Source organism: Mastomys coucha, chromosome X (genome assembly GCF_008632895.1).
Source record: "Mastomys coucha isolate ucsf_1 chromosome X, UCSF_Mcou_1, whole genome shotgun sequence".
Classification (NCBI taxonomy): Eukaryota; Metazoa; Chordata; class Mammalia; order Rodentia; family Muridae; genus Mastomys; species Mastomys coucha.
This window is the reverse complement of record NC_045030.1, coordinates 103,094,782-103,106,349: the sequence shown is the minus strand read 5'-3', so window position 1 is coordinate 103,106,349 and position 11,568 is coordinate 103,094,782. Positions and strand designations below refer to the sequence as shown.

Genomic DNA, 11,568 nt, shown 5'->3' with positions numbered 1-11,568 from the left:
GCCTGCTGAGGAGGAGCTATCTCCTAGCTATCTCCTCCTGACTTGAACAGGGCATAGCATTTGTCCTGAGAAAAACAGCCCGCTGGGGATGCGCTATCTCCTAGCTATCTCCCCATAGCATAGTGTTTCACCCGGGCCCAAAAGTCCTTTTTCAGTTGGAGAAGAAAGTGGTGAAATGAGGGAACTGGACGATGCAGGAATATACCTAACTGTAAGTGCTCCAAGGTTCTAGAGTAGTCTTGTATTATTATTATTATAGTCTTTGATGTGGTTATTATTGGAGACAGGATGTGCCCGAGTCATGAGCTGCTGTCCACGACACCAGTATCCTGCCTCAGCCTCCCATGTACTGGTATTTCCGGCATGAGTCGGCCAAGCTGGCTTGGGGAGATGACAGCATGGTTTGAAGAGGAGCAAGTGGTCAGTGTTTTCCAAGGGGATCAACAGAATTATTAAGATTAAGGCTGGGCTTGAGTATAAAACCTAATGAAGGTAGAATTGGCTTATATGGCTTCCCCTCAGGGTAGCAGCTATGTTCATGCTCTTCCAGGGGGTGGGGCAGTGAGTGAATACAGGACTTTGGGGAGAAAAACCAGGACTAGTGTTTGGCCTTGGCAGGGCACAGGATGATGCAAGAGAGCTGAGAGTGGTTATTGATGAAGGAGATGCAGGGCCACCTGTTTGTCTCTCATGGGGGTTGAGGCAGGGAGATGATGTGATAGGGTGAGTGAGTGAGTGAGTGGGTGAGTGAGTGAGTGAGTGGGTGAGTGAGTGAGCTGGAGATTGTGAACAGAGACAGTCGGAACCAGGATGTACTGTTGTGGGGCTTAGGAGAGCAGCTTGTTAGGAGAAGGTCATGTCCCAGAGAATTGATTCTGGCATTTTGCAGGAAGGAGGACAGGAGGACTTTAGGCACTAGAGATATAGGTGTCTGGTGGTAGAGTAAGTACACTGGGGGGGGGGGAGGAATTCCAGTGGCCATGTTGGTAGCCTCCCCTGACCCTACAACCAGGGAATTTGAAACTTGAAGATGGGTATTCTGTTTCCCCCTGGAATTCTGACTCCACCTGAATAGAGGGTATGGGACCAGATGAGCAAAGACAGGGGTGGGGTGGGGATCAAACTTGGTCTCAGAGAACCTGTAGTTTGCTCTGAAAGTGTCACACCCATGGGAGAATCAGAAGCACTTGGGGCGAAACACATTCCTGCCTCTTTCAGACCTACAAGTACCACTTTCTCAGGAGTATACTATATAGGGGAGGGTGTCAGGCCTCCTGTATGTGTGCAGTCACTTTCCAGGCACTCTCACTACCACGAATCCTTCAGTCTCCTTCATTAGGGAATCTGGTAGAGCCTTGCCCACTGTATGTTCTGTGGAGAAGAGCAGGGGACACCTAGAAAGAGGCGTCTGGCTTGAGGCCCGAGAAGACTGGTTGACGCTGCCAACTCTCCTATGAGTGCCCAGCAGTGTCCCCCCAGATCACATGCCATGGGTGAGTGTCTCTGGCCAGGGAGGCGGTCTCAATTCAGATGTAGTAACCACAAGGGCTCTGTCACCATTAGGACCACAGAAGTGCCACTTGATCCTAGGTAAACCTCTCCAGCCCTTAACCTGTCCAAGGTATAAGAGGCCCCATCAGCGAGAAGTAGCTCCTGTTTACAGAAAACGGAAATGTTGTCTGTGAGGGATTGAAAAGACTGACAGGAACATGAGTCCTCAAATGGGTAGGGGAGGTGCTTTCAGCAGAGTATGGTGGGAAGGGAGTTTCAGCCAATCTCTGTATGGTCTATTACAGATGGGCAACTGTATGTTCTTTACCAGCCTGAAGCCCAGCTTCACACAGGTCCCCGACCGGTAAGGAAAATTACATGGAGAGGCAGCAAGCCTGCAGTCACTTTCCAGACACTTTCAACTGTGTCCTGAGCTCTGAGATTGTACCAGCAATCCTATTTGGTAGCTGCATTTCAGGCTTTGGAAAGGCTTCATTTCTCTTTTGGCCTCGGTATCCCCAATCACAGAAAAAGAACCAACCAACCAAACAAACAACCAAACAAACAAAGAACCAAAAAAGCAAAACCAAACAACAAGAGCAAACAAAACAAAGGTGTAAGGTTGTGGCCACCAAGGTTTGGAGAGTTCTGCCCTTCTCCATGGTTTTCATGACCTTAAAAACCTCCCATCCTTTCTGTCTCGGTGGTCAGATCTGATCTTTAACAGGGATGTCTGTCCTTGCAGGAAATCATCCAAGTGCCTCTGACGCTGCGCCGGCCGACAACATTCATCAATATGTCCCATACTCCTGTGACTTTGAGGCCTCTACTGACCCTTTCTTTCCCATGGGATCCCAGACAGCCCATGACTATACCTTGCCTGTGAGTAAAAAAAAAAAAAAAAAAAAAAAAAAAAAAAAAAAAAAGGCCATGGAGCCAGCTGTGGCTCATTTTTTTTTTTTGAAATTTAAATTTACTTTTATTAGCTATTTTCTTTATTTACATTTCAAATGATATACCCTTTCCCTGTTTCCCCTCAGAAAAAATCCCCTATGCCCTCCCGGTTTCCTCTACTCACCACCCCACCCTCTCCTGCTTCCTGGCCCCAGCACTCCCCTACACTGGGGCATAGAACCTTTCCAGGACCAAGGGCCTCTCCTCCCATTGAGGACTCACTAGGTTGTCCTCTGCTGTACATAGGAGCCATGAGTCTAACCACGTGTACTCTTTGGTTGGTGATTTAGTCCCTGGGAGCTCTGGGGGTACTGGTTAGTTCATGTCAGCTCTGCCTTCTGGCCCTGTGTGTCCAAACTCATTCTTAGTGCTATCAAACTCTGGGCCTCAGCAAGAAGAAGAAGGAACAGTAGTGGGAGGGGACACAGGGAAAGAGCAGGGGGAGGGAAAGAAGGAAGGAAGGAAGGAAGGCAGGAAGGATGGAAAGGAAAGGAAAATTAGAGTGGAACAAGCGAGTAGCATTGCAGCCTAGCTTGCAAGGACAGGATCCTGAGACATTTACTATGCCCTGCATGACATACGGGGAGATATCTTTCTGAGGTGTTCACTCACTGTGGGCATGTTTGGAAAGTAGTCTGCCCAGGGGCATTAAAGAGGACAAGCACAATGCAGACACCACACAGTTGGCTTTCAAACACATTGAGACTATTGATCCACGCTGGGAGGAATGGGCATGAGAAAAGGTTCTGCTGGAGGCACAATCGGAAGGGTCTCAGAGACCCAGGGAACTGTCCCAGGCCAGCAGAGAATGTGTGTACTGCTAGATGAGCTTAGCATATCCTTCATGACTGGTGGGCAGTGGGCAAAGTGGAGGCAAGAGCCAGACTCTGAAGAAGACCATTTCACTTCTCTCCTGGTGCTTCGCACATCCCAGCAGCCCTTGGTCATCTTCATTGCACCCAGGGAAAAGAGTTCACACTCAAGAGTAGTGTCTCTAGGAGTGTTATGGAAGGAGGTTGGAAGGAAAACGGGGGTCGAGCAAGGGAAGGGTCCATTCCAGATGCAAAAGGCCAGTGTCATCTGTCCTACTGTCGGCAGATATTCACATGCCCCGAGCCTGATCTTGCAGAGACCCCGGCTCTCCATAAGTGCTTGCAGTTGTGGTCACCCAGAATATTTAACCTCCTGGCTTCTCCTCTCCTCACTCTCAGGATCTCTAATGTGATCGTGCAGCCCAGTGCCAGCACTGCCCCTCCTGTTCTGCTGGCACAGGTCCTGGTAAATGGGCAGGGATGAGATCTCTGGAAGGGAAGGGAAGGGATGGAGAGATAAGAACCTAGCAGAGATGGGTGTTTGGTGGGAAGGAATGGAGCCTGAAGGGTCTGTTATCTTGGGGGAGTGGGTGTGTTTTGTCAGAATTCATTCTCTAACTCTATTCCTTTGCAGGCCTCCAACACCTCTTCCCAGCAACCTGGCACTTCTAACCAGGCTCCTGTCATCCGCGCCGAGAGCAACAACATGTCCAACCAGATCTCTGAAGTCTACACCCAGGGCCCAGGAGCCTCCAACCAGGGCAGCTTGTCTGCTGAGGAAGACAAGCAGAGGCAGAAGGTCATGGATGCTGCAGAGGCTCTCCTGATCCTGCATAACTCCCCTCAGGCACTGCAAGAGACTTGCAGCACCCCAGGTACCTGACTCCTTGGATGAGGAGCATGGGCAGGAGAGGGCGGGAAAACCAGAGGGCTTATGCTGAGAGAGCAGTAACTGCAGTTGGTGGTTTAATCCACTCAGAGGCCAGAGCCTTCAGCTCTTCAGTGTGATTGAGTAGTGGCAACCAGGGACTGGTCAGGTCTTCAGTTTTTAAGTCGTTTGCTGAACAGCAGTGGGCCAGTACCCTGAGTCAGGACACTGTGAGGTTCTCCAGTTGGCAAAGTATTGTGGGAGGGTGGACCGCACATGAAGTGGAAGGAATAGATGCAGGTAAAATGACTCCCAGCCCGTAGGTGTGCAGCAGCACTCAGCAGGCTGAGGAGGCCTCAGAGGATAAGCACGGGGCATAAGGGTCTGGGATGGAGGGAGACCTCCATGCCAGCTCAGGACATTCTCCCTGTGGACTTGGAACACGGAAGCCTTCCCAGGCTGGATCTTACAAGCAGATCTCAGGCGTCCAACAAGGAAGGGCTTTGGGAGTTGAGGAGAGAACCTCTAGGTAGGGAGACTGGAAAGGAAGGCTGCTGAGTGAAAATGGCCAATGAAGAACACTGTGTGAGTGAGGAGCCACTCTGGGTGGATATCCTGCCTGGTTGAAAGGATGCTGAGTGGAGCCTGGTAGCTAGTATCTCCCACGGGTCTGTCTGGGTGAGGAATGCAAGCCATGCCAGCATGTTTGGTGCCAGGGGTGAAGCAATAAAGGACTCCAGGCAGAGCAAGGATCTTACTCAGGATCCCTGCTTGAACAAATGGGACCCACGGCTGGGACTGTTGGTGAAGCCAGTGTTGGAGAGAAGGGATTCAGGTAGGAACAAGTGTGGTCATTGGTCACAATGAAAATCTTAGATGGCTTGGTGCACAGTGTTACTCCCCTCCCCTCCCCCCGCAGAGCCAGGTAAGGACATATCTATGATCTGACTTGGCCTTTGCATTTCTGTCGTGCAGGTCCTGATGGACAGTAAAGAGTGAAGCTGTTCTGCCTCTCCCTGTCACCTCAGCCTGCGTCCACGATCTGCTTCACTGAGTGACAACTGGTTATCTGGGTCGCACCCCACTGTCACTAAGAGAGCCAGAGAGGCGGCCTCGGCGAGGACAGCCTGCTGTATTTCTGTTTCTTAACTGGTAGTGTAGTTCCTGCCCCAAATCAGATATTCCTCGTTAAGGCTTTTGCGTTTTAGGGCCTTCAAAACCTTAGTGTGAGGTAGGAAAAGGTTTTAAGTGTGGCTCTGTGTTCTCGACCTTGCATTACTATTTTTCTTGGATCTTTCTGTGTGTCATTAGTGCTGCACCATGCAGAATATGAAGAACTGTCTGTTCACAAGGTTCTGAGCTTATTCCTAAATCAGTGTTTCTTTTCTTCTCTATATTTTATTTTCTTTTGTCTCGTCACGGATTGCATACTTGGCTATTCTTGTGTGCAGCCGTGCCTTTAGAGACATCAGGATGCTCGCCCATGCCTAGGAATCCATACATGATCCCCAATAAAGCATCCCTCTTGTAAAGCACTGAGAACTATAGGCTGCCTCTTTGAAAACGTAGGCCAGATATTTGGGAAGACAGCTTTCCTTTCTCAGGCCCTAAGCTAGCTAATAATTTATTCAGTGTGTCATTAAGGCACCAAGAGCAGCAGACATCCGGTAGAAGGCTTTGTTGAATGTGTGCGGCCCCCTTCCTTGCTTACCGACTTGAGGCTGTGAAACCTCCAAAAAGGACTTTTCCCTGTCCCGTGGCATGTCTCTGTTGACCACATCAGCAGAGTGAATGGAGACTAGGGCAGGAAGCATATCATTCTGCCCTAGACGTGTAGTAACACATACTCAGAGCTGTTAGCACCATGTCTGAGGATTTGTTACAAAAGTTGCAACCACACCCTCCCTTCGCTCCTAGGACGTAGCCTTCTGGGACTCTAATCACATTTTACTAATTCACAGCTACGTATGTCATTGTGCTTTCAATGCACACGCTGTCTATCATCCTAGACTTCCCTGCTACACACCACCAAACTCAAAAGTTTCTCAGCTTTAGGGCAAAAACAGTAAGCCTTTTGACCACAACTTAGAAGTTGTTTGGCACTGTGGTTTTGCATCCATATGTTTACACCCGACACAAGCTTTTGTATTTTAACCTCAATTTTAGAAGGAACCATGCTTCTTGGGCATAAATGTAGTCCTATCCAAGAAATTGAACCTACTACAAAATTCCTGTGAAACAGCTAGCCCTTACACATACATATCTTCCAATTGAACTTTTATGTCTAAATTGGCTTACAGGAGGAGGATATGTAAAAGAAGCTTGCTTCCTACTGACACCCAGAACCTGCTTCCTTTACCCTCTTTGAAATGCCTAGAGAAATGACCGCAACAATAACGAAACAGCAAACAAACAAACAAACAAACAAAAACCCACAGGAACCCAAGGAACAAAAATGGCTAAGTCATGACATGCTTAATGCTTGTCAGAACTGACTGCAAGAGCTTGTTGATCGTGACCAGAAATGAGTCAATTTGCAGAATTCTGTATTAACCAGTAAAATTTCAAGTCTGTGCATAAATAGGGGAATGATCTCTGGCGACAGCATTTTAACATAAGTAGGCAGATGTTTCTGGGTTCTGCATCTTGAGTTGCTTCCTGCACGTGTTACCTGGCTTCTTGAGAAAATGTAATAAATGTGGGGAAGCCTTTTACTCGAAACATCTTGCATGAAGCAAAACAACTCTCATCAAGGTGAGATTTGAGAAAGTGTATGGCCTCCCGTGTGTTGAATGGAAATATTAAAAAAAAAAATCACCCTGCCACCCCTCCTGCACCGCCGGTACCTTCCAGCCTCATCACTATGTCTCGGCAGGGTCCTGCTATTTTCTCCCAGCTAGTAAGATCGTCTTGCTTACATGTAATGCTCTACACACCCCACAATCAGTCATCTAGCGCTTAGTTACCTCTTAGAATCATGATTTTAAGGCTTAATTATCCAATCAGGTTTATATATCAACAAGATCACAATTTTCAAGATGCCAATACCATAATTTCAGACCCATATGATAAAGATAAAGTTTTAACCCAATGATTCTAACCCTGTACAAACCTTAACTACCTGTGGCTGTTTAAAACCACACGGGATCTGGATCGTCCTCTTCTCGTGCCTCCATGATGATTTCTCCTTGCATCTTCCCCCCTCCTCTCTGACCACTCTCACTCCTAAACTTCTAGCTCCACCTCTCTATTCCTGTCCAGTCACGGGCCTGTCACTGCCCTAATGTGATTGGACAGAGAAAATGCTGCAACACCCCCGAACCTTTCCAATACAGCCAACCTCTAAGAAACAGGAGAAACCTAAAATACGGACACCCGAAGGAGCCAGGACTGACCATGAAAGTATCCAGAGGACAGGTGGGAAACCTCTCCATCCAGATTCACTTAATCAGACAAAGACCATATCCTGAGGTATCCCAATACCTTCCTGAACCTAAGGCTGTCAGGTAGAATAGAAGAAAAATAAAAAAAACAGAAACCAAACCAAACCAAACCAAACAAACCCTCAAATTTAGCTAAAGGGGAAATCAGTAACAGAACTCGTCTCAAAAAGCCCATCACGAGGTACTGTCCGCTGGTCAACATCATCCAACCTATAGCAAACCACATGATTGTCATCTTTTGCAGAAACCAAAGCAATCCTGTCTTCCACTGTGGTCACACAGCCTACCAGAACATGTAATAATACCTTGTTTAGGTATTACCTTGTGCTGGACAGGTATAGTCCAAATAAGCTTGTGGTATCAGTTGTCAGAGGTACCAATGCCAAATCCCTGGGGCATGGCTGCTGTGAGGCGTGCCTCACAGTCCTTCTGTGTGGTGGTGGAAGCACCATTGTGATGCTTCTCTAAGATGACCTGCTCTGACCCTGCCAAGGCTGCCCCAGTGAGGCTGGGGAGGAGAGAGTGTCCTGTTCCCGATCAGATCATTTTGTCCTAGTTCTTCACTCCTCTACTGATGCTCTGAAGAAATGCAGAGCCAGTGCTGCCCACCATAAAGAAAGCGGGGTCACCTAGATGCTCCAGACCTGAGGTTCTTTCCCGTGCTATTGCCTATCCTTTGTGGCCCGCCACTTTTTTTGTTTGTTTGTTTGTTTGTTTTATTTTATGTGTATGAGTACACTGTAGCTGTACAGATGGCTGTGAGTCATCATGTGTGTGGCTGCTGGGAATTGAACTCAGGACCTTCTGCTGGCCCCGCTCCCTCCAGCGTAATTCACTGAAGCTGTCTTCAGACGCACCAGAAGAGGACATCAGATCTCATTATGGGTGGTTGTGAGCCACCATGTGCTTGCTGGGATCCAAACTCAGGACCTTTGGAAGAGCAGTCAGTGCTCTTACCCGCTGAGCCATCTCACCAGCCCCTCACCCCCGCCTCTTGTTTTACACATGTGTGATATATAACAATGGCTTCCAGTCCTGTTTTGCGTTTGCTTCTGAAGTTCTGGGCCTCTGGTATTATTTATTGCTCTGGTGGAGGAGAAAGAAATAGGGAAACTCATCAAGAGGGGGTTGCTGGGATGGGAGCCTTTGTGCCTTCTGTCTGTGTCCATTTGTGCTTGCATCCTTAACTAGGCCAAAAGTGGCACCAGCCCCCAACTAGAGGTCACCACCCAAGCTCTGTCTAAAAGGCTCCTGGACATAAGCCCAAATAAATGTCTTTAATTCACAAATTAGCCAGTTTCAGGTATCAGAAAACAGACAAGGGTCGAAATGGACAGGTGACATTGTTGTTGCAACAGTATTTGAAAATACAGTGGTGGGTTTGGATGCCAGCGATGGTTAGAGGCCCGCATAGATTTCACTTGAACCTGAGAGCCCTGTACCATTGTGAGTAAGAGAAGAATCAACCAGGAGCTGTGACAAAGGTCTACACTAGAGGGAGATAGTTCCAGACCATGTATCCTGTAATGGATAATATTAAATATGTACATGGAACTGAGGCCACACCATGACAACAGCAGCAGCAGCAGCAAGAACAACAACAAACTACCTAATTTGAAAATAGACCAAAGCCCTGAATAAATGTTTTGAAAATAAACAAATGACCAATGTTCACAAATGTGCTTACAATCCTAGGCTGAATGTGCCCAATCTCCTATGATCAGAGTAAGGCCTGGTTATTACCTGAATGAGAGACTGCCTGGGAATACCGGATGCTGTTGGCTTTAAAAATAAAAAACAAAATTAAAAAGAAAACAGGAAAAGATTTTTTTTCAGAATAGGAGTTAGGAAGTTGTGAGGGACAGGGTTCGTCAAGGTCCGTACGTGTTCAGTGCTGATGCGATTTCCTACTAAATACCGTGTGTGTGTGTGTGTGTGTGTGTGTGTGTGTGCATATTTGAAGTTACGGATGTACCACTGCAAATTTGGAGAGACTGTTTGTACTTTCATGTGCAGGAAAGAGCTGGATATTCACTGCCTATCCTATAGAGAACTTCACTAAAAATAAAGTAACAACCCAAACATAAAACCACAAAAAAAAAAACCAACAAAAAAATCAGGCAGAGGGGGCTACAGATTAGCTGTTCTGCAGTTAGAAGCTTGTGCCACCAGGCCCTTTTACGTTCTGTGGGATTTAGGGGTCAAACTTACATCTTCCTACTTGCTGATCAAGTGCTTTAGCTACAGAACCCCACCTCCAGTCCAGCTGTGACTCACTGAATTTGAGGAGACACCTCCAAGTGAATTAATGTATTGTTAAGGGGGGAAAAATGTCTTTTAGGTACTGGACATGGTACTGACTCCAAACTGAGGAAATGAGGAAAGGTTGTTGCAGACATAAACGCCTGCACTTATTAGAGGAATTCCCAGTTGGGGACTTGTCAAGGGTCCAATACTGTTGTAGACAAAGTATCCTGGGGGTATGTTTGTAAGTAAAAATGTTTTGCTTTGGTTCCAACTTAGATGACACGGATCTTGTTAAAAAGGGATCTGGGCATTTTAGAAGGAGATGGGGAGCACTCACATCTTCCTCGTGTCTACACCAGAAAGTTGATTTGCAGAACATGAAACAAGCATCACTCTGTAAAATAAGTGCCACTACTGACACACTTCCTAATATGCCTGCCTGGCCCTTCTGAATTGTAGAGAATAGCTAGACTGAGCATCTAGGCATAAGTCATATTCGATACCCAGGCTTCAGTTTTTCTCACCAGTAAAGTAAGACATAATGATACTAATATCTCACTCCAGAATTTAACTAATATAGTATCTAGCATCTACTGGATGTCAGGCACAAGGAGAGCATCAGGAGGTTCATCCCCAGACAGTAAGTTGTCTCTAGACTCGGTGGTCTATGAGGGCATCTGGCCAATTATGCTGCCCCCACTTGTCTTAGCCTGCTGCCAGGCACAATAGAGGGATTTAAAGTGATTGATGAAGGAAGCCACAGCTCCTGTGAGTAGCGGAGGTTTTTGAAACTAGATATTTATTTATTTATTTATTTAGTTAGTTAGTTAGTTAGTTAGTTATTATTTATAGTATAGGACCAGCAGTGGCAAAGGTGGATAATGAAGAAATGTACTTTTACTTGCCTCTTTGAGAAACTGCCACAATAATGCCCATAGTGGCTGTATCAGTTCTGCACCCTGCCAAACACTGAATAGGCTTCTCTCTAAATACATGCCAGTATTACTTGCAATTGCTTTCCTCTCCGGGGTTTTATTCTTTAATCCTTTTTTACAAGCCAGTCATTTTGTCCTCCTCCTGGTCTGCTCTCTGACTGTTCCTCATCAACTTCCTTGCTACCTGCCAGGCCTGGCTACTTCCTGGGGCCTCAGGTCTCTCAAGGGTTAGGTGTATCTTCTCTCACTGAGGACACACCAGGCAGTCTCCTGGAGTATATATGTTGGGGCCTCATATCAGCTGGTATAGGCTGCCTGCTTGGTGGCTCAGAGTCTCAGAGATCTCTGGGGTCCAGGTTAGTTGAGACTGCTGGTCTTCCTTTGGGCTTGCTCTCCTCCTCAGCTTCTTCCAGCCTTTCCTTAATTCCACCACAGGGGTCCCCGACTTCAGCCCATTGGTTGGGAGTAAGTATCTGCATCTGACTCTTTCTGCTCCTTGTTGGGCCTTTCAGAGGGCAGCCATGCAAGGGCTTGGGGCCTACCCTTGATCTGGATCCTAATATGGGCCTGTCCCTGGGCCTGCTTTCTCTCAGGTGCTTTTCCGTTTTTGTCCCTACAGTTCTTTCAGAGAGGAACAATTCTGAGTCAGAGTTTTTGACTGTGGGATGACAACCCCATCCATCCACTTGATGCACTGTCTTTCTACTGTAGGTAGACTCTACAAGTTCCCTCTCCCGACTCTAGAGCATTTCATCCAAGGCCCATCCTTTGAGTCCTGAGAGTCTCTCACCTTCTATGTTTTTGGTACACTCTAGAGC

At 47.2% G+C, this 11,568-nt stretch overlaps 1 protein-coding gene and 1 long non-coding RNA gene across 7 annotated transcripts in view; one reads left to right on the top strand and one right to left on the bottom strand.

Annotated features, from left to right (window-relative positions):
- The window catches only part of LOC116093872 (doublesex- and mab-3-related transcription factor C1-like), a 6,961-nt gene extending 1,301 nt beyond the window's left edge, over positions 1 to 5,660 (top strand). Inside the window, exons 1-8 of one of the 6 annotated variants that reach the window (XM_031375712.1) lie at positions 139 to 211; positions 288 to 420; positions 1,327 to 1,493; positions 1,797 to 1,855; positions 2,237 to 2,373; positions 3,657 to 3,723; positions 3,892 to 4,132; positions 5,101 to 5,660. In XM_031375712.1, the coding sequence (XP_031231572.1) occupies positions 1,454 to 1,493; positions 1,797 to 1,855; positions 2,237 to 2,373; positions 3,657 to 3,723; positions 3,892 to 4,132; positions 5,101 to 5,117 (561 nt within the window). In that variant the 5' untranslated portion in view covers positions 139 to 211; positions 288 to 420; positions 1,327 to 1,453 and the 3' untranslated portion in view covers positions 5,118 to 5,660. Of the gene's footprint in view, positions 1 to 74; positions 212 to 287; positions 421 to 1,326; positions 1,494 to 1,796; positions 1,856 to 2,236; positions 2,374 to 3,656; positions 3,724 to 3,891; positions 4,133 to 5,100 lie in introns of those variants that run through there. The other 5 variants (XM_031375715.1, XM_031375694.1, XM_031375703.1 and 2 more) reach the window with 5 other exon arrangements.
- Positions 3,132 to 8,075, bottom strand: LOC116093895. Its single transcript, XR_004119878.1, has 2 exons — positions 7,890 to 8,075; positions 3,132 to 3,746 (listed from the first exon to the last, which is right to left on the bottom strand). It is a non-coding gene; the product is annotated as an uncharacterized LOC116093895 (long non-coding RNA).
- Between the last annotated feature and the right edge of the window lie 3,493 nt (positions 8,076 to 11,568).